Source organism: Idiotropiscis lumnitzeri, chromosome 2 (genome assembly GCF_059441095.1).
Source record: "Idiotropiscis lumnitzeri isolate Australia: NSW breed Sydney's pygmy pipehorse chromosome 2, RoL_Ilum_1.0, whole genome shotgun sequence".
Classification (NCBI taxonomy): Eukaryota; Metazoa; Chordata; class Actinopteri; order Syngnathiformes; family Syngnathidae; genus Idiotropiscis; species Idiotropiscis lumnitzeri.
Window position 1 is genome coordinate 24,863,700 of NC_142392.1, and position 27,859 is coordinate 24,891,558.

General features: G+C 43.2%; 3 protein-coding genes and 1 pseudogene across 3 annotated transcripts in view; 2 read left to right on the plus strand and 2 right to left on the minus strand.

Moving 5' to 3' along the window:
- LOC148342074 (uncharacterized) overlaps nt 1–9,046 on the minus strand; it is a 30,169-nt pseudogene extending 21,123 nt beyond the window's left edge.
- The window catches only part of LOC148342055 (uncharacterized), a 458,829-nt gene that overhangs the window by 423,989 nt on the left and 6,981 nt on the right, over nt 1–27,859 (plus strand). The window lies entirely within an intron of this gene.
- Nucleotides 1–27,859, minus strand: part of LOC148342075 (uncharacterized) — a 170,147-nt gene that overhangs the window by 8,533 nt on the left and 133,755 nt on the right. The gene's annotated exons all lie outside the window — the stretch shown is intronic.
- LOC148342076 (uncharacterized) lies at nt 11,323–26,578 on the plus strand. Its single transcript, XM_088284536.1, has 3 exons — nt 11,323–11,743; nt 13,463–14,895; nt 26,555–26,578. Exons 1-3 carry the CDS (start codon nt 11,620–11,622, stop codon nt 26,576–26,578), a joined length of 1,581 nt encoding a protein of 526 aa, XP_088140662.1. The 5' UTR covers nt 11,323–11,619.

Genomic DNA, 27,859 nt, shown 5'->3' on the forward strand with positions numbered 1-27,859 from the left:
TTCTGTTCAACTCATACCAAGGTCGGTGTCAATCCACTAAGCCTCTCCATTTCTCAACTTCAGTAGTATGAATACTGTAGCAACATCAGACTCATCACAGAGGTCAACATAATTTTTTAATATATTTTTTCCTCAGTATGAGAAGTAGTAGAGGCATCGTCAGGTCTTAAGACATGACCTACATCAGCTTTTTTGTTTTGCAGCAGAAATCCACGTTTCCCTCAATGAAGGCATGATGATGAGCAACGAAACGGTCGACACGAATGGGAAGGCTTTCATGCTTGAAAAGCCCATTTTTTATGTTTTTAAACTCTGCTTCAACAGCTGCCGAACTTGCAGTGATGCTGGTACTCCGGAAGAGAGGGACCATTACTCCTGTCCAGAGTGGTAAGTAACTTCCCAGTCTTATGATGTGGGTAATAATCTCAGCGAGGAAGTGGATGTTATCCCTGTCTCCCTCAGCCATGGCAATCATCGTTTAATCATCGTTTTTCTTTCCTGGTGTGATTGTGTCCGCCAGCGTTTTCCGTTATTGTTCCCCGCTTCGGGTGTAAGTAATGATATTTGCCTCAATTTAGATCCCCTTATAATTCATACCTTTAGTATTTGTATGGATTGATTGCTTATTGACGGCCCCAATTAACACCTTGTCGAAAACTCCTATCATTGTCAGCGTTTTAAGAGTCCACCCTCCGCTAACGGCTTCGGCCGGACAGCGCCTTTGTCAGGCTTCGCCTTGAGGTATTTACCTCAATGGATAAAATGTTTTGCAAGTGAAATTAAATTGTTCCCAAAAAGTCCATGTCCTTCTCTCCACTAACTATACTTCAACTTTAATGGACGACATCCTCACGTTGTTCTTTTTTTTCTTCCTCTCCTAATTTTTGTTGTTCAACGATGCAGTTTTTGTATTCAATATGTGCCAAAGTTGTTTGCGTATCGATATTTTCAAATTTATTTAAGAAAAAAAGTACCATGGCGCCATCTAACGACGAAGACGCAAAAGTACAACTCCGAGTGGTGACGGTTTATTAAAAAAAAATAAAACAAACAAAAAAATGTTTATACAAGCATATCGAACTCAAGGGACAATATTATTGAACCAAACAATGATTTTTGGAAACAATTTTTTTTAATTCTTACAAAAACAATAAGAGCAACATAAAATTGCAGAAGACCCTTCTTTCGACTGTTTTTGAGTCTTCCCGGACGGCGCACTGTTGTAAAATCCGATTGGACAGTAAACAGCCAATCAGAATCAGCCCTAGTGTCCGACTCCTGATTGGTTAATAATTGTAGCACAGTTTGCATCGTCAGCGTAAAATTGTGTTTTATACCCAAGAGGAGAGAGAAGCCGGAAGAGTTGCTCTTTTTGTGGAACCCACGCAGAGACAGTTCAACACCCGTTTTGGATCGGCTCATACTCAAGGACATTTTGGAAGGACTTCAATAAATTTGTCAGTTTATTTCTTTACAAAGACTTTTCTTTAAAGTGGGAAAATGTTGTTTTCTGATTCTTTTAGAAAAGTGGTGCGGAAGATGCGTTTTCATAATTTATTTGCTCATACTTAGGGCTAGGTTTTTATACATAAATGTAAGTTTGGCAAACAGAAACCGACCTTTTCACATTTTCACACTGACACTGTTTTCGATATTAGACTTTGAAATGACTCTACTAACACAAAGGCTCAGAAAAAAGGCCAGTTGAACAAGTGATTTTATTGATGACTGTGGAAGGGACCGATTTCATAAGCACCGTTTCTTCTCACACCTTTTCCATTCGGTGCGATTAAAAAGACAACTAAAAACAGGCTGCAGGGAGGAGCCAGGCAGAAGCGGGATTGAACTGGCAAGACGCCTGTTTGCCGCTGGCCCTCTCCCATTCGCGAATGGTGCAAAACGAAAGCTTTACCTGGTTTGTTTTGGTTTTCAGCCGTCTTTAGTAAGTTATTTCGGTCTTAAAACGATGTCAGGGCATTTCAAACCTGACATTATATAAACCATCCAAAGTACAAAAAAATATAATATAGCATGAAAAAAATATTTGGTATATTTGACAAAATTGATAGAGCTCAACCTAGAAAGTGTATTTAACCAGTCAGAAATTTATTCACAAAGCATAATATTCCATGCATGTGAGGGGATATTTGAAGAGTTTGAGTTTTGTTCAATGGACCATACATATACGAGCCAGCCAAACACAGCGAGAAAACCAGCGCTGACTCCAGTCGCTATCAAGTTGCCAACTCCTGACATACCAAAACCTTTGAGAGAAACTGAGTCGATTTGCCTTTCTCGGTCTGGTTCTTTTTATAGTTCAACTTATCGATCAGTTTTTCACCTTTTCACACAGCGTAATGAAGGCCAGTTGAGCAAGTGGAACAAGTGATTTTATTGATGATTGTGGAAGGCACCGATTTCATAAGCACCGTTTCTTCTCACACCTTTTCCATTAAGTACGATTAAAAAGACAACTGAAAAGCAAAACGTTAACAAATGTTGTTCCAGGCAAAGGCAATTAATTTTATTTACATGTTTAATGTAAACACAAAAAAAATCATCATCACTCAGACACATTGCTTCTTCTGGCATGGATCACATTGGCTTAAAGTCAATAAAAGAGATTTGCAAAATTCAATTAATCATATTTCATTCAAAATCACATTTACATCTTACCACAAAGAGTCGGTTCCTTCAGTTTTTTTTGTCATTTTTTTAATCTTCAAGCATCGCTGCTTTTGTCACCAACACAATTGTGTCTCTCAGCACTATGTTTCGTGGAAAATGTTTTAGCACAAACGCTGCAACAGAATGGCTTGTCTCCATTGTGCTTTCTTGTGTGGTTTGTTAAACTTGCCTTTATAGAAAAGCTTTTACCACAAACCAAGCAGGAAAAAGGGTTTTCTCCAGTGTGTGTTCTTCTATGTTTTCATAAATTCGACTTTTGAGAGAAACTCTTGCCACAAACTGAGCAGGAAAAGGGTTTTTCTCCACTGTGTGTTTTTGTGTGGCTTGTTAACGTTGACTTTACAGAGAAGCATTTTCCACAAATTGAGCAGGAAAAAGGTTTTTCTCCATTGTGTCTTCTTGTGTGGCTTTGTAAACTTGACTTTACAGAGAAGCTTTTGCCACAAACTGAGCAGGAAAAAGGTTTTTCTCCAGTGTGTGTTCTTATATGTTTTCTTAAATTTGACTTTTGAGAGAAACTCTTGCCACAAACTGAGCATGAAAAAGGTTTTTCTCCACTATGTGTTCTTGTGTGTTTTGTTAAACTTGACTTATCAGAGAAACATTTGCCACAAACTGAGCAGTAAAAAAAGTTTTTCTCCACTATGTGTTCTTGTGTGTTTTGTGAAATTTGACTTAACAGAGAAGCATTTTCCACAAATTGAGCAGGAAAAAGGTTTTTCGCCACTGTGTGTTCTTGTGTGGCTTGTTAAATTCGACTTTTGAGAGAAACTCTTGCCACAAACTGAGCAGGAAAAGTTTTTTTCTCCAGTGTGTGTTTTTATGTGACTTGTCAAAGTTGACTTTCCAGAAAAGCTTTTGCCACAAACTGAGCAGGAGAAAGGTTTTTCTCCAGCGTGTAATCGTGTATGTGTTTTTAAATTTGACTTTAAAGAAAAGCTTTTGCCACAAACTGAGCAGCAAAAAGGTTTTTCTCCACTGTGTGTTCTTGTGTGAATTGTCAAATGAAACTTTCGAGAGAAAGTTTTGCCACAAATTGAGCAAAAGAGAGGTTTTTCTTTACCGTGGTTTCTTGTGTGCCGTTTTAAAGACAACTTTGAGGTTAATGAGTCAGTGTGACATGCCGTTTCAGTTTTGGCTTGCCCATCATCATCATTATCATCGTCATCATCATCGTCGTCTGATAATGTGTCCTCATTATGTACTTGTGATGGCCCCCAGTGGTCTTCATCACCTTCTGTTGTCACGTGATGACTTGAGCTGCTGCTTGGAGGCCCCGCCCCTCTTTTGTCCTCATTCTCATCCTTTTTTTCATCTTCAGTCTTTATCGGGACAAAGTTCACTGGTGACTGGTTAATCTCCTCCTCCTCCTCCTTTTTGATGTGAGTCAAGTCTGGCTCCTCTTTCACAGAACAGAAATATTTTTCACTAACGTCTGCAGGACACAAAAAGACGAACACCCATTTAGTTTGGTCAAGTCATTCTGATTCAGATCAACCCACTGGTGTACAAACCTGCTTTGAGTGGCACAACACTAGGCTGGTTGCAAACTTCGTCCAGCAGTTGAAGATGTTGCACGTTCTCTTCTTTTATTTCACAAAGTTCCTCTTTGTACTTGGGTGTCGTTCTTGCACACATTTTCAAATGATAATTCCCAAAAATCCGCACTTGATCTCTGCTTGGCGATGAGTCATGTGCCTCTTTTCGTTAGCGGCTAGCTAGCTAACAAGCTAAGCTAACTACGCCGAAAAGCATCAACGCGTGACGAAATGAGGTTATCGGGACACAAAGACTTAATTAATTATGTCGACGTCCTTTAGAGTAGCACTGGACATCCTATGAGAAAATTACAGTCAGTTCCACACTAAATCAGAAGAATTTAGCGGAGGTTGTTTTTGTTCCCGTGTGGACGGGTCGGTGGATGTGGTCGAGGTCCTTCGGAGGCTGCGCGCTTGCTAATGACGTCATGCTTCAAACACGTATTTTTCAAATATATTTCTTTGCCTCTGTGTTTGATTTTACCCCCGGTTGTTCTATTTTAATATCTGTTATATCATATTTTAATTTGGGTGATAAAAAAATAAAACAAAATAACTGCATGACCGCCACGATGGCTGGTCAGCTTTACGTCACTTCCGCCTATGCCTCGAGAAGCCGCTGCTGGAACAGCAGTGGGACGTATAAGTTTCTCCTCCCGAACTTGCAACATTGCCGTGGTTCACTCGGGCTGCAAGATTGTATGAATATAATGTCTGCATATAGTGTGAAATATTTCTCAATCTAGTATTTCCAAGTTTTCCCTCCGACAATTGACGTGACTTCTTCGACAGGCACACAGACTATGATGTAAATATACTTTATTATTTTCTAATTGTTTTTATTTAGTAACTCAGAACACACAAATGTAACACACAGGGGTGACAAACATGCAGTCAAAGAAATATAATACATCAATATATTATAACGCCTGACGTCATCAGCAGGCTTCCGAAGGACCCCGTCCACAACCCGAACACATCGAGCAACCCGTCCCCATCTGGTACCGACACCGGAGTGAAAACCGGAAGTCAGTCAGGACATTCCTCGCTGTGATGTGATTGGCTGCTGGAAACAACACACAAAATAATAAACAAAAAAAAAGTATATTCAGAGAAACAAACCCAACATATTATCATATTTTAGAACAGTACATTTTGTTTCTCATTTCTACAATATCTTTTTAAAATTGTCCGTTTCTTCTGTATGAATGAAAAACAAAGGGCGACTCTTAATAAATCTGCACGAATGAACCATTTTGCCATTGATAAAATCCACGGTTATGTCGCATCCTAGGATTATACCTTAATGCCAAGTCGCAGCAGACGAATAATTCTGATATGCAGACAACTTCTCTCTTTTGCCAAGTGGCGTAGTTTATTCCAGCAACGCCCACGAACTGCTCCTCACAAGAGCCAAAAGCAGAGAGAGAGAAATAAGGCGTGAACACCTGCTGAACATCGCACGTTAACATCATCTGTCAGCGACAGCACCCCTTGTGGCAAATAAGCACATTACAGAAATAAGCAGTCATACAATAACACTCAACATTCCCACTTATGAATAACTTATAATAAACTGTACAACTTTCACAAAGACATATCAAGAAAAACAAATGACATGACATTTGAATGTCGAATATTTATATGCCAAATATGACCCCTGTAAATTTCTACAATTTAGATTTGGTCACATGCTTGGTCATAACATCTGCTGCCATGTCATTTGTGGAACAGGAATCAAGTATCATCTTCTCATCTTTTATGATGGATCTAATGAAATGATATTTGATGTCCACATGTTTACACCTCTGCCTGGAAACAGGGTTCCTCACAAGTGCGCTAGCCCCTTGATTGTCCTCATGAATGACAGTTTTCGTGCACACATAGTCATCAATACCTTTCAATAGTTGTTCCAAATATATACACTCCTGTATTGTTAAGGCTAAAGTCATGTATTCTGCCTCAAACTAAGATAGTGCTACTGTTTGTTGTTTCTTGGTCCTTCATGAGACCAGTGCACTGTCATCACACATACTCACACAATACCCCGTGGTACTGCATCCGTCAGTAGCGTGTGATGCCCAATCTGCATCACTGTAAGCTCGAAGGCCTAGACCCTCACTGCTCTTTCTGAAACAGAGCTGTCCGTCGGTTGTACCTCTGAGATAACGCAAGACATGTTTGACCGTGATCCAGTTCTTATCTGCGGGTTCAGAAAAATGTTGCGATAGTCGGCTCACCACAAAACATAAATCAGGGCGTGTGCCGGTGACCAAATATATGAGACTGCCAACCGCTTCTCTGTACATTTTTACATCAGTCATTCTCGGCGCATCTTCAGTGTAGTCTAGTTTTTGTTTGCAGGGTGTTTGCCTTGTTCTACACATTTACATGTCAAAATGGTTTAGGATCTTTTCCACATACTTGTTTTGTGTCACATTTACACAGCCTTCCGAGTGGCTGAAGACCATGCCAAGGAAATGTTTTAACCTGCCTAGGTCCTTCATTTTAAACTTGGTGGATCGCATGCTCTTCACTTGCTCGAAGCCACTTTTGTGTTATTGGCAGCAATGATGAGGTCATCAGCCCAGATAACAATGATCACTTTCCCTTCTACTTTAGACTCTTTCGTGTATACACAGTGGTCTGTTGGGTTCTGGATAAATTTGTTCCCGATTAGGTATTTGTGAAGTAATAAATTCCAATTACGTCCAAATTGTTTTCGGCCGTAAATGGACTTCTCCAGCTTATTCACTAGCCCATCTCTTCCTTTCTCATAACCCTCAGGTTGTTCCATGTAGATTTCTCTATCAATGGGTGCGTGCAAATAAGCTGTTTTTACGTCAGCCTTTTGCATCGCCACCCGTACACAAGTCAGATTTGCTGTTGGTGAGAATATTTCACCATAGTCTATTCCTGCTCTCTAGCTATAACCTTTCACTACAAACCTGGCCTTGTACATCTCACGTCCATCACTGCCTTCCTTGGTTGAATAGACCCACTTTCCTCCCACTGTCTCTCTCTGCCATCTGGCAATTTAGTCAAAGTAAAAGTCTGGATGTCCTCTAAGGACTTCATCTCGTCCATTGCTTTCTTTCATTTTTTTGACTCAGTTGATGTTCAGGCCTCTTTAAAAATTTGGGGAATATTGCACATTACTCTGTTGCGGTGGTCTATGCTAACAAGTGTACTGTCATCCTCCTCACTGCTGTCTTGAGTATAATCTTTTAGATAACCCGGTGGTCTTCGTTCTTGAGTAGGATATCTCCCACTACTTGGGACCTGTGGTGTCCCTTTAGGGTGCTTGTCATCATCATCTTTTGGTTGTTTTGAACCACCAGTTTGTATGTCTGTGCTCCCACTAGGTTGTGGGGTGTCTTTGACTTCACAATTCACTCTAGGTTGCAGATCTAACTCATAAGTCAGCGTTTCATTTTCACATGTTGTCTTGGTGACAAACTTTACCAGTCTGTGGGAACACCTTTCCCTCACTGGATAATAAACTAGAAAGGCTGGACTGCCTTTGTCATGCCCTACAAAGTGTCCTTTTTCGCACTTAAAGTCTAGTTTAATCCTGTCTTGTTGATAGGCATAGCATATTGACCCGAACTTGTGCATCCTTGATAAATGACACATTTTTCCTGTCAGTGGTGCCTGTATGCTTATTAAAACACAGATTTCTTATATATGCTGCCTCCTGAACAGCATTGTGCCACAGGCTCTTTGGTAAGTTGCAGTCAATAAGCTTACACCTGGCCATATCAAAAAGAGTCGGCCATTCCCTCTCAGCTACCCCATTCTGGTGTGGGGAATAAGGAGAGGAGGTTTCATGTCTCATATTGTTCTTTCGTAGCAGTGTCTTCAAGTCTCTGTTTGTGAACTCGGTTCCATTGTCTGATCGTATGTATTTCGCAGTACCATATGGTGCTACATCAGATAAGAACTTCTTGGTAGCTTGAAGAGCATCGCCATCATCCTTGCTTTCAAAAAATAAACAAACACCGCACCTGTATACACATCTGTAAAAGATTGCACATACTTAAAACCATCAATGGATTTGTTGCTAATCGGACCAGCTAAATCTGTGTTCACCAGTTTTAGCAATGTCTTTACCTTGTCAGTTGGATTTTGGTTTCTCGTTTGGGTGAACTTCCCTTTTATGCATACATCACATTCTTTATCAGGCTTGTGTTTCGCACCACTAATGTGCATGCCAACTGTTACATTTTGCAATTTCAATATATCCTCATAGTTGCAGTGCCCCATTATCTCGTGCCATGTCTGAATATCATGGCTGACTTTACACACACCATTTTTATCACACTCTGTTTTCAAGTAGTACATTCTTTTATACATATAAATGTCAAATGTTGGACCATCAGGCGCCGTAAGAACGTCTTCGCCTTCCTTGAAGAACACTTTGGCACTCTTAGCTGTAGCTCGCTTCACGGAAAACAGTTCTTGAGGCAAGGATGGGATGTAGAGGGCGTTCTTGAACGTAACTTTACACCGACGCCCCTTACTGACTATTGGACACACCTGTGCGTTTCCCTTGCCTTGTGCCAGCCCAAAAACACGTTTCCCATCTGCGAGCCCCATGCTGTGTTTCTCCGGCCTGAAATTGCTCACAAAGTTCTTAAACCATCTTTTGTCATTCATAAAGTGGGACGATGCACCTGTGTCCACAGTCAGTACCTTTTGTTGCATCTGCTGTGCTGTCCAGTTGGTATTCTCAGTCTCCGTCTTGAAGGAGTAATCCTCACCTCCGGTTGCGCTCCTGGCGTCATCATGTTGCATTTCATGGCTGCCACCGGCGTCATCGTCTCCACCTTTTTGGACGCACGCGTACCGAGCGCTTTGTCCGCGCTTCTTCCGGCATGCTTTGTTTTACAGAAACTACACCAAACAGTCTTTGAGCAGTCATCTTTACGGTGACCCTTTTCGCCGCATCGCCAACACGCCAGCCCCGTCAGCGGTCCGCTTTTCTTCTTTTGCGCCGCCCGTGCTTTCATCACTCTCTCTCCCGCCTCCTCGGCGAGCGATCCTTTGTCTTCCGCTGCCTCGAAGTTCCGTAATTTGGCCTTGAACTCCCCCAGCGGAAACGTCCGTTGAGCCGTGCGTCACCATTAACGTGAAAGGCTTATATTTTTCCGGTAGCCCTCTCATAATCATTGCCATCATCAACCCTTCGCTCGGCGCTTCACCCGCGCGTCTCAGTGCCGTGATAATCTGTTCAGCTCTGATGACATATTCAGTCACGGTCTCTGTGTCCGCTTTCTTCAGCGCCGTCATCAATGTATAGGGAGACAATGCGGGGCCTACCTTTGCCGATATAGTGTTCTCTCAACACTGAGGGTTTCCGGGCCCTTGTCTTTTGTGTCTCTGAATATGAGTTGTTAGCGCCATTTCACAAATGTTTATATTTTTATGGATAATGATTGCAAATATTTGTTTTTTGCCATTTGTATGTTTGTGAGAAGAAATTATACATTTCTTTGTCTTTTGTAATTATTTTGATTTGTGGAGTGAAATGTGTCAACGTTAGAGGGCGCAATTCTTTATTTACTGTAATGCACGAAGAAGAAAGTGTTTTTTGGTTGAAGAAGAAATAAAGATGATGGCGAAGGAGCAACACGGTCTTTTTGCCGTGCTTCGACCATCAGTGTTTGTTCACACGTAAAAAGTTGTTTTTATTCGCCACCAAACGAAGAGGTTGAACAACGAAAATAAGAAGAAACTAATTGAATCTAAAATAACCTCTACACATAGCATTTCCATGAGCTGCCCTCACATTCACAGCACTTCATGGACAAATACGACGAAGCACATTCTCCACATTGGCTGTAGAGATGCAAACATACCAAATTGGGCACTGGAGGTGTCACACAGACGCTATAAAAAAACACATTCCGAAAGACAGAACAATTGGAGATCGGAGCTCATGCACATACGCATACACACACACAGACATATACATACACGCACATACACGCGCACACACCGACAAGATTACAGAGGAATGCCAGCAGGGAGAGAGACGGAGAGACTGCCCGCTGGAGAAGGCCAGCCTTGGCGTGCCAGTCTTGGGGACCAGACGGGAATCAACTTATCCAGACGATGACTAACCTGGGGAGGACCTTCCCTTGGACGTGGACCCGTACCGTGGGAGGGAGCGAGGACGACCGATTCAACCTATACATTACCCTTGACATAAAAAACCTCCTATGAAAACTGAAGCTGGGCTGAAAGATGGCGCGCATTTTTCGACTGTGCTCGCCCGAGTGCAGTTTCTCGTGAGATTAAGAAAAAGACGCCCAGATATCTGTCTTTGTACTATTTCCTGAACTCCAGAAATTGAAGAAACTAAATATCAGAACTCTAATCAGTTGTTGTTGAGTCTTTATTTGACCCTTTTCTTCTTGAGCACAAAAAAACGAACACGCATTGGAGTAAGTTTGGCTTTTAAAGGTTGATTTACTAACTACTTCTCATTTCCACGGTGACTCAACTCCAACAATAACATGACAAATATTTGTCATCTCATCAATATTTGCACAACAGAGTACTGAGTTTCGTGAACCTCACTATAATAGTTCTCAAAATTATATTTCTTGTCAATTTAGCTTAGTTAAGGGATATTTTATTGACAATCTAACATCAATATACAAAGACAGAAAAAAAATGGTGGTGAAGGGCGCGAATCTTTCTCTTCTTGGTAGGGGCGGGCGTGAAATAATTGAGAAGCACTGCGAGTATATGCAGACATTATATTCAAACAATCTTGCAGCCCGAGTGAACCACAGCATTGTTGCAAGTTCGGTCGGAGAAACTTGAACGTCCCACTGCTGGAGCAGCAGCGGCTTCTCGGGGCATAGGCGGAAGTGACGTCGGAGCTGACTCGCCAATGCGGCGTTAATTTAGTTAATTTGTAAAAACAAAAATATCAACCGAATTAAAATATTATATAAAATATATATTAAAATAGAACGGCCAGGGGTAAAAACAAACACAGAGGCAAAGAAATATATTAGGAAAATACGCGCTTAAAGCATGACGTCATAAGCAAGCGCGCAGCTTCCGAAGGTCTTCGACCACATCCACCGACCCGTCCACACCGGAACAAAAACACCCACCGCTAAATTCTTTTGATTTAGTGTGGAACTGACTGTAATTTTTTTTTACAGGATGTCCAGTTCTACTCTAAAGGACTTCGACATAATTCATTAAGTCTTTGTGTCCCGATAACCTCATCTTCGCGCGTTGATGCTTTTCGGTGCAGTTAGCTTAGCTTGTTAGCTTAGCTTGTAAGCTAGCTAGCCGCTAACGAAAAGATGCACACGAGTTTTCGCCAAGCAGAGATCAAGTGCGGATTTTTTGGAATCATCATTTGAAAATGTGTGAAAGTACGACACCCAAGTACAAAGAGGAACTTTGTGGAATAAAAGAAGAGAACGAGCAACATCTTCAACTGCTGGACGAAGTTAGCAAGCAGCCTCGTGTTGTGCTACACAAAGCAGGTTTGTACACGTCTTACTCTCATTTACTTTGTAAAGAACGACTTTCTATCGTTAAAAATATACATAACAACATTAAGTTTTTGGGGGAAATGCGTTCAAAGTTATTGCCGTTTTATTTTTAAATATTGCCTTTTAATTGTTGGTTTGCTGAACATATGTTTATGACAAATGAAATGAGTCCAGAAAATAAATGCCAAAGAATAACCAATAGTGGGGGGTCAACTCCGTGTTTTTCCCAGTATAAAATTTGAACTGATAATTTAACATTTTACATTTTCTGGTTTTTATATTTTGTTCAAGCAATTCCTTACGGAAGGAATTCTAAAAATGTGCACACTGCCGCGAAAACCTCAATGGCGGTTGATCAATTTTAGTGGATAAAACACAAAATATTAAGTTTTTTAAAAAAAATCAAGTACGTATTGGTCTTATTTATTTATTTATTAACTTTGTACTGGCTTCGTCGGGTGAGAGTCAATGAACCTCCGGTGGCTCTGCACTGTTTTGTGCATATGTGCGTAGTTTCACCCCATCCAATCATTTAAAATACATTTAATGCATCCATCCAAGGTTGCACGGATCTCATCAGTGAACAAGCGCATGCTGCAAGGAATGCATCTGCATCTTTGGCTTACTATGGGCTTAAAAAGGGAGAACGTCACAACCCCCCTTTCTACTAACAAGCCCAGGAACATTTAGTTCCTGGTAATAAAGTTCCTGTGGCTCAGGTGGTTTGCATCTCCCCCACAACTCGTAGTTCCTGGTAATTTATCCAAATGACATTGATGATGTATCAGTGGGATGTCTTGTGTTACTTTGTTACTCATTACTGACACCCTATGGCTGTTAACCATCATTGCAGTTACAAAATAATTCAGGGAACTCTTATAATATTATGGTGTATCTTAGTCTAATTTGAATATGTATTGGATAACTTTAATATAAACAGTCATTATTCAAATATGTCAACATGAAAGTCAGAGTGAAAGTGTTGTTGCTTAATGCTTATGTGAAGGGATTTTGTCTCTTCAAACATAATTTTGTTTTAAATTTGATTTAGAAACAGAAATTTTATTTAAAAAAAGGAAAAAGGGGAATGTCGGAATGTACTAGCAGGATAAATGTCATTTTGGGTAAAAAAAAAACCAAACAAACGTAAATCATGCAATAAATAGCCACTCTGATTCCAGGGCCCCTTTAATTCTTTTACGGATCCAGATTATAATGGAAGCAAAAAGTACCCACGATGAAACTATCTCTAAATGCAAAATGAAATACTTGTAAACATATTTCGCTTGAAGGATTCCTATTTTATCGATGACATTATGTTGCGATGGCCCCCAGTGGTCTGCATCAATATGTTAGGGTCCCACAACAGGTGTTCCATCAGACGCACACAATAGCCTGTGTGTGCTTACTTCAGCTCGCTTCCAGTAACGTCTGTGACTATGTCAGGAATGAAATCGGGCATCAGCCGCAACGTGCTTCCTTTTTAAATGCTCGTTTATCACGGTTGTGCTGCTAAAGGGAGGTTTACATCGTAGGACGTAATTTTGTGAAATGCCCCCATGGGCCGGTCCAAGTTGGGGTCGCACGCATTGCTCCGTGTGCGGCAGGCACAAGTCAAGGTAGCACAGTAGAAACAATATAAGACAAAGTCACCGCATGAGCTTTGACTTGACCAAACCAAATGTGTGTTTGTCTTTTTGTGTCCGACAGACGTCAGTGAATACGATCTCTGTTCTGTGAAAGAGGAGCCAGACTTGACTCACATCAAAAAGGAGGAGGAGGAGGAGGAGAAGATCAACAAGTCACCAGTGAACGGTGTCCCAATCAAGACTGAAGATGAAAACAAGGATGAGAGTGAGGACAACAGAGGGGCGGAGCCTCCAAGCAGCATCTCAAGTAGTCACGTGACAACAGAAGGTGATGAAGACCAATGGGGACCATCACAAGTACATAATGAGGACACATTATCAGATGCTCATCACGATGATGATACTTATGATGATGATGAAAATGATGATGATGATGATGATGGGCAAGCCAAAGGTGAAAGGGCATGTCACACAGACTCATTAACTTCAAAGTTGTCTTTAAAAGGGCACACAGAAACACACACTGGAGAAAAACCCTTTTCCTGCTCAGTTTGTGGCAAGAGTTTCTCTCAAAAGTCGCATTTAACAAACCACACAAGAACACACAGTGGAGAAAAACTTTTTTCTTACTCAGTTTGCAGTAAATGCTTCTCTCCAAAGTCTTTAGTAAGGCACACAATAACACACACTGGAGAAAAACCTTTTTCCTGCTCAGTTTGTGGCAAAAGCTTCTCTCAAAAGGCACAATTAACAAGGCACACAAGAACACACACTGGAGAAAAACCTTTTTCCTGCTCAGTTTGTGGCAAGAGTTTCTCTCATAAGATAAGTTTAACAGAACACACAAGAACACACAGTGGTGAAAAACCTTTTTCCTGCTCAGTTTGTGGCCAAAGCTTCCTGTATAAGTCAACTTTAACAAGACACACAAGAACACACAGTGGTGAAAAACCTTTTTCCTGCTCAGTTTGTGGCAAGAGTTTCTCTCAAAAGCAAGATTTAACTAAACATAGAAGAATACACAGTGGAGAAAAACCATTTTCCTGCTCCGTTTGTGGCAGAAGCTTCTTTGATAAGTCAACTTTAACAAAACATAGAAAAACACACAGTGGTGAAAAACCTTTTTCCTGCTCAGTTTGTGGCAAGAGTTTCTCTCATAAGATAAGTTTAAAAAAACACACAACAACACACAGTGGTGAAAAACCTTTTTCCTGCTCAGTTTGTGGAAAATGCTTCTCAAGAAAGACATATTTAACAGAACACACAAGAACACACTGTGGTGAAAAACCTTTTTCCTGCTCAGTTTGTGGCCAAAGCTTCCTGAATAAGTCAACTTTAACAAGACACACAAGAACACACAGTGGTGAAAAACCTTTTTCCTGCTCAGTTTGTGGCAAGAGTTTCTCTCAAAAGCAAGATTTAACTAAACATAGAAGAATACACAGTGGAGAAAAACCCTTTTCCTGCTCAGTTTGTGGCAAAAGCTTCTCTGTAAAGTCAAATTTAGGAATCCACACAAGAACGCACAGTGGAGACAAGCCATTCAGTTGCAGCGTTTGTGCTAAAAAATTCTCCACTAAACGGAGTGCTAAGAGACACGATTGTGCTGGTGAGAATAGCAGCGATCCTTGAAGCTTAAAAAAAAGAAAACAAAATAACTGAAGGAACTGACTCTTTGTGGTAAGATGTAAATGTGATTTTGAATGAAATATGATAAATTTAGTTTTGCATAGCTCTTTTATTGACACTAAGCCAATGTGATCATTGCCAGAAGAACCATTGTGTCTGAGTGATGATTTTTTTTTTGTGTGTTTACTTCAAACATGTAAATAAAATTAATTGCCTTTGCCTGGAATAACATTTGTTAACGTTATGCTTTTCAGTTGTCTTTTTAATCGTACTTAATGGAAAAGGTGTGAGAAGAAACTGCTTATGAAATCGGTACCTTCCACAGTCATCAATAAAATCACTTGTTCCACTTGCTCAACTGGCCTTCATTACGCAGTGTGAAAAGGTGAAAAACTAAACTAGAAGTTGAACTATAAAAAGAACCAGAAAGAGAAACGCAAATCGGCTCAGTTTCTCTCAAAGGTTTTGGTATGTCAGGAGTTGGCAACATGATGGCGACTGGAGTCAGCGCTGGTTTTCTCGGTGTGTTTGGCTGGGTCGTATAGGTATGGTCCATTGAACAAAACTCAAAGTCTTCAAATATCCCCTCACATACATTTAATATTTCACTTTCTGAATAAAAGAGATAGAAAATAGGCCTGAGCATTGTTTATGGTGGTGGCAATTCTCTCGCCAGGTCAGTGACCTTCCAGGGTATGAGAGTAATTTAAGGTGGTCACTCGTAGACTGGTCGTATCAATGGGGAGACGCATCTGCTCTCCCTCTGGGGGACTTTTGGAGGGAAATCCCAAAGACTAGCGTGATGGGAATGCATATGCGTCACGTCAAGTCAATTTTATTTGTATAGCCCTTAATCAGAGACAGTCTCAAAGGGCTTTACATAACCACAATCGACATCCACTGATTTTAACCCCCAGGAGGGCAAGGAAAAACTCAAAAAACCACATTAGGGGAAAAGTGAGAAACCGAGAGAAGGGACCACAGATGGGGGAATCCCCCTTCCAGGCTGCTATGGATGCCAACTGGGCAACATTTGACACATAAAATGATGCTATACAATGTTAGATGAGATAATCTGAGAGTCAATCAAAAGAAGTGCTGCAGGAAGATGACTTCAGTGGAGTGCGTCCTCATCCAGGGCCGTAATCTCCATGGCAGCATATCCGAGGATGAGCCTTCGATCTTGTACCGGTCAGTTGGTGTAAATTCAGAACAGCCACTTCCAAGTGAATCACCATCACCTAATTCCCAAGCCCGGGAATTGGGAACAGAAAAAAAAACAAAGAACAGAAGCAGTAAACAGGCCAACAAGTAGTTCAACGAAGTTCTGAAATATAAGGAAATCAGAAGAGGCGCTGCATGAAGACGACTTCGGCAGAGCAGGTCCCTCCCCCGGTTGGTCAGTGCCGTAATCTTCAAAGCATGTCCCCATCACCTAATTCCCAAGCAGGGGAAGGAGGGGGCAGAAAAGAGAAGAAGCGGCAGTAAACAGGCCAACAGATATTTCAGCTAAATGCACAAGAGTATAAATGCGTCTTTAATAGTGTTTTGAACATTTCTACTGAGGTGGCGCCTCTAATATCTGAGGGAAGTGCATTCCAAAGCATTGGTGCCCGAATAGAGAACGCTCTAGAACCTGCAGACTTCTTTTTGGCTCGGAGGATCACGAAAAGACAAGCATTTTGTGAGCGAAGGTTTCGGGACGGAACATATGGTACCACGAGGTCAACGAGATAGGAAGGTGCTAAGCCGTGCAATATTTTAAAAGTAAGTAGCAGAACTTTAAAATCACATCTCAAGTGGACCGGGAGCCAATGCAAATTGGCTAATATCGGGGTAATATGATCAAACTTTCTCATCTTAGTTAAGAGTCTAGCTGCTGCATTTTGAACTAACTGCAGACTTTTAATACTCGACATGGGGAGACCCGAGAGCAAAGCGTTACAATAGTCGAGGCGAGATGTAACAAACGCATGGATTAAGATTTCTGCATCACAAGTTAATAGAATTGGGCGAATTTTAGCAATGTTACGCAGATGAAAAAACGCAGTTCGAGTAATATTTTTAATGTGCATTTGAAAAGACATAGTTGCGTCAAATATAACACCGAGATTTTTTGTTGAATCCTTTTGGATAATATTACATTTATCGATATTCAGAGTGGTGTCTTTGAAAAGGTACCGATGACGCGCTGGTCCAATGATGAGCATCTCGGTTTTATCTGAGTTAAGACGCAAAAAATTGAAAGACATCCATTGTTTAATTTCGGCAAGGCACGCCTCGAATTTATAGCAGTCGCGCGGATTCGTTATATCCAACGGCATGGATAATTGCGGATCATCAGCATAACAGTGAAAACTAATGTTATATTTCCGTATAATATCACCAAGCGGTAGCATATAGATGCTAAACAATACAGGTCCAAGTACCGATCCCTGCGGAACTCCACATATGATCTTACAAAGATCCGAAGTCGTATTGCCATGAATTACACGGTGCGTCCTCTCCGACAGATACGAATTAAACCAAGAAAGCGCTGAACCTGAAATGCCAACACACGTTTCAAGGCGTTTTAATAATATGTTATGATCAACGGTATCAAAAGCGGCACTAAGATCGAGTAGGAGTAATTTTGATGAGGTGTCGGCGTCCATAGCTATGAGAAGATCATTAGTAACTTTAGCAAGGGCCGTCTCAGTAGAGTGGTCGGCTCTAAAACCCGATTGGAAAGGTTCAAATTGATTATTAGCAGTCATATATTCATTAAGTTGTTGCGCTACGACTTTTTCAAGAATTTTTGCAATAAACGGAAGATTTGAAACCGGCCTATAGTTGATGAGACTCTCTGGGTCAAGGTTTGGTTGCTTAAGTAACGGTCGGATAACGGCGGTCCTAAAAGCTGCTGGTACTTCACCCGTGGTAAGTGATAGATTAATTATATTTAAAACAGACGGTCCTAGGGTCGTAAACAGTTCTTTAATTAGTTTACCAGGAAGCGGATCGAGCACACAAGTTGTCGGTTTTGCTGCACTAACCAATTTTGTTAGGCTCTCAAGAGATATTTTTTTAAATTGACATAAGGTTATCGGACAGTTATCAGCCCTAATGTTAACACCATTTATCGCGGAATTCGACGGAATTTTAAGAACAGTGTCTTTAATCTCATCACGAATACATTCTATCTTCTGAGTAAAAAATTGCATAAAATCGTGAGCTGAATAGGAAGAGCTATCTGAGGTTGGTTGCCGTTGCATTAGCATTGCTACGGTTTCAAATAAATATTTAGGGTTGTTTTTATGTAAGACAATTAATCTAGAATAATAATTAGTTTTGGCTAAATTAAGCGCTTCTTTGTATATTAGTAAACTATCGCACCATGCCTGACGGAAGACCTCAAGTTTGGTCGCACGCCATTTGCGCTCAAGCTTCCTACAAGATCGTTTCAGTACGCGCGTTTCCTCTGTAAACCACGGAGTAAGCCTCTTTGGACGAGTTTTAGTTTTTAAAGGCGCGACGGAGTCAAGCGCATTTAACAAAGCGACATTAAAGTTGTTTGTGAGATCATCAATCGTACCAATATAATTAGGAAACGAAGCAGTTGCTAAAGGGAGTAGCTCAGAGAACGCAACGATGGTTGAGGAGCTAATGTTACGGCTGCTATAATTTTGATTATGGTCAGAACGATGACAGTGAGCCAAGACTTCAAATTTGATAAAGTAATGGTCAGATATAGCACTGGTATATGGTAATACAATTATTTTTGAAGATGCTACGCCTCGGGTTAATACCAAATCTAGCGTATTGCCATTTATATGCGTTGCTTCATATATTATATCATTGGAGCCAACGTGTATCACTATATCTGAATAGCTAGCGTTGTTTGCACTGCGCTGGTGTCTCGGTGTCATGCGCGCCAGCTCCATAAGATTAGCTTCTATGTCGGGTGCTCTGGCCCCAGGAATACACGTTACTGTGGCTGGATTTTCAAGCTTAATGTTGCGGGCAATGGAGTCACGTCTCACTAAAGTGCGGGAGCCAGGAGACCGAGGTGGAATGGAACTGCTATGCGTCTTAACAGGCTCACCGCGATTAGCAAGCCATTTACGGCCAATGCTAACCAGACTAGCAGGTTGGCTACAACCCGTGCTAACAGTCGTGTGAGCCACATTTCCGCTTATCACATTATTCTGCTCTAGCTGGCGGACACGTCCCTCTATCAGGGAGAGTCTTTCCATGAGAATGGTGCAAGTGTTGCATGTGGTGGTGCACGAAACCATAGTTGCGTTTACTCGCCCGGTGGATAAAAGCGGAGGAACAGATGTCGCGCCGAAAGTGATGTCACGGGGAGTCAAGTTTAAAAGGGCAAATGTAACAAGCCACACAAGACCACACAGTGGAGAAAAACCTTTTTCCTGCTCAGTTTGTGGCAGAAGCTTCTTTGATAAGTCAACTTTAACAAGCCACACAACACATAGAGGAGAAAAACCTTTTTCCTGCTTGGTTTGTGGTGAAAACTTTTCTATAAAGGCAAGTTTATCACACAAGAATACACAGTGGAGAAAACCCTTTTTCTTGCTCAGTTTGTGGCAGATACTTCTCTAGAAAGTCAAATTTACAAACCCACACAGGAATACACAGTGGAGAGAAGCATTTTTCCTGCTTGGTTTGTGGAAAATGCTTCTCTCGAAAGTCACATTTAACAGCGCACACAAGAACACACAGTGGAGAGAAGCCATTCAGTTGCAGCGTTTGTGCTCAAGAATTCTCCACTAAGCAGAGTGCTGAGAGACACGATTGTGCTAGTGAGAATTGCAGCAATCCTTGAAGCTTAAAAAAAGACAAAAACAACTGAAGGGACTGACTCTTTGTGGTAAGATGTAAATGTGATTTTGGATGAAATATGATATTGTGGCGGACATTAGGACCCTGCCTCTCACCCAGCAGGCATCCCGTTTGGGGGCGTATTCATGTTAATGTTTGTTGGCGCGAATTTGTGATTGTGCGTTATTCTGTTGTTGGCAGTCTTGGAATAAAGACGTGTTCACAGTCAGTCGTGTGTGCTCATTTCAACTGCCACATTGGTGACCCCGACGCTGAGTATGTTTCAAGTCGTAGATGAAGAGGTGTCTTCCTCGGCCATGCCGCCCCAACTCCCTCATCTTGCAGCCGTCACCGCTACCGTGAGGCTACCGGAGTTCTGGCAGAGCGATCCGGCTTCGTGGTTCCAGCATGTGGAAGCGCTTTTCCACCTTCGTGGAATCACCTCCGATGACCCGAAGTACTACATGGTCGTGGCGTCCCTCGACCAACTGACTACACGTCGTGTTATGCAGCTATTGCGAGCACCTCCACATGGCGGGAAATACGACGCGCTCAAACAGCTTCTGCTGAGGAGGTTCTGTTTGTTGGACTCAGAGAGGGCAGATAGGCTCCTTTCCCTGCCCGGTTTGGGCGATGGCACGGCAGTGGATCTCATGGACAATATGCTGTCGCTCTTGGGTTCGGATGAGGGCGGTTTTATTTTCCCGCACATTTTCCTGCGACAGCTACCATCTCCGGTGCGCGCAGTGTTGGCTAACTCCGCTTGTCTGGCGACCGGCGATCATCGAGGTTTGGCTGAGGAAGCGGATCGAGTTCTGCTGGCTACGAGACGGTTCGCCGTGCAAAGTGTGGCGGCCGATTCCACCCTTGGGACGACACCAGACGTGGATCCGTCAACGGTGGCCGCGGTGGTCGTTCAAAAGCGTCGTGGGAAGGTTCTCTGCTTCTTCCATCAGCGGTTTGGCGCCAGGGCTCGGCGTTGTGTTCCCCCCTGCACCTACGAAGCTCCGGGAAACTCCAACGCCGGCGTTCAGTAGTGGCTGTGGGCGCCGGCAAAGAGAGCGAGCTGCTTTTCCTCACAGACTCGTCCTCTGGACGACGTTTCCTGGTGGACTGCGGGTCGCAAGTCAGCCTGCTTACACCCTCCGCCGTGGACAAGGCGGGCGGCGTTTGCGGACCACCCCTGTGTGCGGCTAACGGCTCGCCCATCATCAGCTTTGGTTCCAGGTCGGTGACTCTGTGCTTCCATGGACGTGATTTCCAGTGGAACTTTCTTGTTGCCGCAATCACGGTTCCCATTATCGGCGCGGATTTTCTGTGTGCACATGGACTGCTCGTTGATGTCGCAAACCGCCGTTTGATTGACGCTGTTTCTTTTGCTACTTTTCCGTGTGAGGCTGGGGGACTCGGGCCATTAACGCATGCGAATTATTTGGCATCGGGTGACATTTATCAGTGCCTGCTGACAGACTTTCCCTCCCTAACGACTCCAGCCTTTTCCACCGCATGCACTAAACACGGGGTGGAGCATTTCATACCCACGGTCGGCCCGCCTGTTTTTGCTCGCGCGCGTCGCCTTGACGCGGCCAAATTGGCGATAGCAAAAGGGGAGTTTGCTACAATGGAGCGTTTGGGGATTGTGAGGCGTTCTAACAGTCCGTGGGCCTCGCCTTTACACATGGTGCCTAAAAGGGATGGTTCCTGGCGGCCTTGTGGTGATTTTCGTCGCCTTAACAATGTGACTACGCATGACCGTTACCCCATTCCACACATTCAAGACTTTTCCACCCGTTTGGCGGGCACCACCATTTTTTCAAAAGTGGACTTGGTCCGTGGTTACCACCAGGTGCCTGTGCAGGCGGAAGATGTGCCCAAAACCGCGGTGATAACCCCGTTTGGTCTTTTTGAATTCTTGCGCATGCCTTTTGGACTGAAGGGGGCAGCACAGACTTTTCAAAGATTGATGGACTCTGTGTTGCGCAACCTCGACTTTGTGTTTGTTTATCTTGACGATATTCTGGTGGCCAGTCCTTCACCAGAGGAACATCTGTCGCACTTAACAGAGGTTTTCAAGCGTCTTGATTCGCATGGTCTGATCGTTAACCCGGCGAAATGTCAATTTGGTCTGGCTGAGATTGATTTCTTAGGCCACCGGATTTCAGCACAGGGCGCGGTCCCCTTGCCCGCCAAGGTGAAGGCAGTGGTGGATTTCCCCCGCCCGGCCTCAATTAAGGCGCTGCAGGAGTTTTTGGGCATGGTTAATTTTTATAACCGGTTTCTCCCGCGTGCGGCCCACCTCCTGCATCCTCTTTACAATGCCTTGAAAAATAAGAAAGCTAATGATACTGTCGAGTGGTCTGCACCGCGGGAACAGGCTTTTCGACAAACTAAGGACGCCCTGGCGAGTGCGACTCTCCTGGTCCACCCGATTGCGACTGCGCAAGTTGCCTTAACTACAGATGCTTCTGATATAGCTGTTGGGGCAGTGGTTGAGCAGCTCGTGGCAAATGTGTGGCAGCCTCTTGCGTTTTTCAGTCGTAAGCTGCGGGATAACGAACGCAAGTATAGTGTTTTCGACCGAGAGTTGTTGGCTTTGTACCTTGCGACGCGCCACTTTCGCTTCCTTCTTGAAGGACGCCGTTTCACGGCTTACGTAGATCATAAGCCACTTACGTTTGCGATGTCAAAGGTTACTGAACCATGGTCGGCCCGTCAGCAGCGGCACTTGGCGGCCGTTTCAGAGTTTACGACGGACGTTCGCCACGTGGCCAGTAAGTGTAACCCTGTAGCTGATTGTTTATCGCGCGCGATCGTGTGTCCAGTCCAGCTCGGGGTTGATTTTTCGGAAATGGCTGCCGACCAGTCCGTTGATCCTGACATCCGCAACCTCAAGGCAGTGAGTACGGCTCTTAAGCTTGAGGAGGTGGTGTTGCGGGGCGGTGGCACTGCTCTCCTCTGCGATGTGTCCACGGGCCGCCCTCGTCCTGTAGTTCCGTTGGAATGGCGTCGCCGGATTTTTGATTCGATCCACTCCCTGTCACACCCTGGCGTCCGTGCATCGGTCAAGCTGGTGGGGGCAAAGTTTGTCTGGCCCGGGCTTCGTAAGGACGTCAGGATGTGGGCAGCGGCCTGTGTAGCATGTCAGCGTGCCAAAGTCCACCGACACACCAGGTCGAGCCTTGAACCTTTTCCGATTCCGGCCAGGAGGTTCGACCATGTGCATGTGGACTTGGTAGGTCCCCTTCCCCCTTCGCAAGGTTTTACTCACCTACTCACTATGGTGGACCGGACGACTAGGTGGCCAGAGGCGGTTCCTCTGTCCTCCACGACCTCGGTGGGTATAGCCCGTGCGTTTCTGTCGTCCTGGGTCGCGCGTTTTGGCACGCCGTCCGATATCACCTCGGACAGGGGCCCCCAGTTTGTATCTGAGCTCTGGTCAGCCTTGGCAGTATCGTTGGGTGTGCGCGTGCACCGCACTACTGCCTACCATCCGCAGGCTAACGGTTTGTGCGAACGTTTTCACCGGTCACTTAAAGCTGCGCTGCGAGCTGCGTTATCGGACGGTAACTGGGTCGACCGTCTGCCATGGATTTTGCTCGGCTTACGTTCAGCGCCGAAGGAGGATCTTAACGCCGCTCCTGCTGAGTTGGTGCTCGGTCAGCCGCTTCGCGTACCTGGTGAATTTCTGCCAGACGGTTTGGACGCTCCGCCCTTTTCCTTTTTGTCGGGGGGGCCCCTGAGCCCTGCACCGGTTCACCACTGTGTTCCCAAGGTATTCGTGCCGTCCGCGCTTATGTCAGCCCGTTTTGTTTTTGTGCGCCACGATGCCCACCGCTCGCCCTTGCAGCCACCGTATGACGGCCCGTTTAGGGTGCTGGAGCGCGGCGATAAGAGTTTTGTGCTTGATATGGGTGGGCGAAGGGAGTGCGTCTCGGTAGATAGGCTAAAACCAGCTCATTTGGTTGCAGGCGATGTGCTGTTGCCGGCCCACGTCCCTCGCCGCGGTCGCCCTCCAAAGTCCACGCCCTCACTTCCGCGCGACGACGTTGTGTGTCGTGCTCCCGCTCCTGTCTCGCCTGACCCCCCTGCCCACCGGGTTTCAACTGCACCACTAAAGGATGGCTTGCGTAGTCGTTGTGGCAGGCCGGTGAAGCCCCCTGTGAGGTTTTTGTTCTGAGCGACCTTCTGGGTGTTCGGGGGGGGGCTGTGTGGCGGACATTAGGACCATGCCTCTCACCCAGCAGGCATCCCGTTTGGGGGCGTATTCATGTTAATGTTTGTTGGCGCGAATTTGTGATTGTGTGTTATTCTGTTGTTGGCAGTCTTGGAATAAAGACGTGTTCACAGTCAGTCGTGTGTGTTCATTTCAACTGCCACAATGTATTTTAATTTAAAATTCGCAACCACGTCGCTGGCGAAAAACCCTGTAAAAAGGTCAATATGTTGACATAAAGTTTCACTTTATCATGTCAACTGTTAATAATAGAGAAATACATTTGGAATACTGTCCAACCAACAACATGGTGTCAGATGTGAAAACAAAACCAGCAACAAAAGTAAAATTCAATACATCTCTCAAGTTCATATTTGGGAACTAAAATGTTTGGTCATTTCCATCCGGTTCAAATCGTACGCTTTCCTATGTTTAGAAGAAGATAACGATGATTTGCATCGCAAATGGCGACATCTGTCGGTGAGTTGGTGACAGTGCTCCACACAGCCAGCAGCCAATCATATCACAGCGGGGTGTGTCCTGTTCTTCCGCTTTCGTGACGAACAGACTGCCATTTTCTCGAAGGAAAAAAACGACGCCATCTTTCATTCGTCTCGTCGAACAAAGAGAAGCTCACGCGTTATCGCCAAGCAAAGACCAAGTGCGAATTTGTTGAGATTGGCGTTTGAAAATGTGTGCTAGAACGACACCCAAGTACAAAGAGGAACTTTGTGAAATAAAAGAAGAGAACGAGCAACATCTTCAACTGCTGGACGAAGTTTGCAACCAGCTTCGTGTTGTGCCACACAAAGCAGGTTTGTACACGTCTTACTCTCATTTGCTTTGTAAAGAACGACTTTCTATCGTTAAAAATATGCATCACAACATTAAGTTGTTTGGGGGAATGCGTTCAAGGTTATTGCCGTTTTATTTTTAATTATTGCCTTTTACTTGCAGGTCTGCTGAACATTTGTTTATGCCAAACGAAATCAGTGCAGAAAATGGATGCCAAAGAATAACCAATAGTGGGGGGGGTAAACTCCGTGTTTTCCCCCCCCCATTTTAAAATTCGAACTGATTATTTAACATTTTACATATTCCGGTATTTATATGTTGCTAAAGAAATTAAGTTTGTCATGTCATCATGTTTCAAAACTATGCTGACAGATGTCGTGTATTTTTATATCCACACTGATAAAAATTTTGGGGCTGATCTACTTAGAAAATGTAAGGTAACCTTTTGCATCACACATTTATGTTTATAAAGCAAGGACAGTGCTTTTTTCATCTACTTAATTTCTTGTGCATAAGAAATCGGTTTTGTAAAGTCTACTTAATTTTACATGTCAAGTTAGTTTCAATTTTGCAAGTGAAGTCAACTTAATTCTGCAAGTTTGTTAACTACATTAGTAAATGCAACCTAACTATTCAAGTTAACTTACTTGGAAAATTAAAACTAACCTGACTTGCAAAGTTAAGTGGATTTTACTTGCAAATCTAATTTCTTCCACACAAGAAATGAAGTAGCCTTTACAAAACAATCCTTGCACTATCTACATAAAAATGTGATGCAAAAAGTTACCTTACATTTAGTAAGTAGATCAAGCACACCATTTTGTGTCATGCTGGGTCTACTTTAAATATTAAGTATGTGACACCTGTTGGGCCATCCACTGATCACTCAAAATATGTTTCCAAGGCCAAGGGTCAACATGACTATGAATGAATTCCAACAACTGATTAATCAAATAATTGGTAACAATTAAATTATAAACTATTTTTGTAAAGGACAAACGGGCAATCATTAGTTGCGGCCCCAACACTATACATATGAACAACGTGTCAAACCATGCATGTATAATTTTGTGACTTAATTCAAAACAAAACTTGGAATTTCTTGAGTTTATATAAGCATATTTATTTGACAAGAAAATATTTTTTGTTATGAACAGTGAGGGTGAAGGTAAGACGTGGCAAAGTTAAATACATTGAAAGGACATGTTCATTCATAATCGATGTTTGTCTCAAAAATTAACTCACCTAATATCCGTTCATCTAACACCAACCAAACATCCATCCTATGCTTGTGGACGTTTTTATTAAATTCTGTTAAAAATAATTATAATTTTGTCACCATTTAAATAGAGAAATCTAAGATCATAAAAGAATGAATGCATGTTCCGTGGAATGTGATTTGTCAACACGGAAACGCCCTGAGTGATAAAAACGTTAACGTACGGTGAAGGAACAGGTCTCTTTGACGGCAAAAGTCTGACTACGGTAAACAATTGATAATTAGACCTCAATGAAGTGATTGTGCAGGTGAAAAAGTTCATATCTTGACTGTGAAAAGCTAAAGTGAGAAACTAGGATTAATTATTTGGCAAACACGAGAATGTATTCAGTCTCGAGGAAGACTGAACGCAGAAAAATTGCAATAAGAAGAACAATAAACCAGCCCAGAGTGTTACAATGTCCTGGAAACAAAAGTTTGGGATTACCCCTGAGGGTGAAATTCCTCTCTGAACTGCTCCTTTGTGCCCCCGGCAGCAACTCATGAAACAGGGATACTGAAAAGAGATGCAATTTTGTTGAAACAGAACATGCAAGGTTAAAGGTCATGCAAAACGAAAAAAAAAAAAACCATCTAATGTTCCATACTTCAGTTTGGGGACGGATGTACTACGGTAATTCAATTAATGGAACGACATTTTAAGATGGAAATGACAGGAATATGATGAATTATCATGTTATGAGGGGACTTTTGATATACAGTGAACCCTCGGTTATCGCGGTTAATGGGGACCGAGACCACCCGCGAAAACTGAAAATCCGCGAAGTAGCGGCGCGCTTTCAAAAATGCTTAAAAAAAAGTGCGAAGTAGCGGCGCACCTTCAAAAATGCTTTAAAAAAAAAAAATTTATATATATATATATATATATATATATATATGTATATGGGTAGAGAGAGAGTGAAATTCATGTTATAACAAAAAAACAAAACAAATTTTTTTTTTTATTCCCCAGCCATTATTTTTGTATTTATTTAATTACTTCGACTTTTACCTGCTGGTACGCCGTCCGGTGTGCCCTGTGAAATGAAAGGTGGCATTCTTCATTTATTTATTTATTCATTCATAACTGACAGCCTCGCGCTCCGCCGGTACCCGGGCGGAAGGTGCTCCTATTCGGCTTACTGTGACGCGAGCATGCCCTCCTCCTCCGGAGCTTCCATTCGGTTAAACTTGGGGGCCGCTTGGCACCGCCCGTGCCCGGGGAAGATACTCCTCTACGGCTTAACTGCCACCCCACGCCGGCCGGAGCTCTGGTACGGTCCGAACCGCGCGAAACGTCGACACCAATCGTGTCCGGGGGAACTTGCTCTTCTTCGTCCACTCTCTTCTTCGTCCACTTTCTTCTTCGTCCACGCTCTTCTTCGATGCACGCCAGCCGTCTAACCGCTCCAGCGCCCCCTCGTGCCGCTCGGCGAAACTACAATGCCCCCGAATATTTTTTAGACCCGCGAAGCACTGAAGCGCGAAGTAGCGAGGGTTCACTGTACAGTAAATTGATATAAATTAAATTAGATATTTTTAGTCTGCGCATAATCCACTTCAAAGAATACTGACTCATGGGTTGAGGAAAACGGGGTTATACAGTGAACCCCCGCTACTTCGCGGTTCACCTTTCGCGGGTTCAGTGCTTCGCGGGTCTAAAAAATATTCGGGAACATTGTAGTTTCGCCGAGCGGCACAAGGGGGCATTGAAGCGGTTAGACGGCCGGCGTGCGCCGAAGAGGAGAGTGGACGAAGAAGAGAGTGGACGAAGAAGAGCAGGTTCCCCCGGACACGATTGG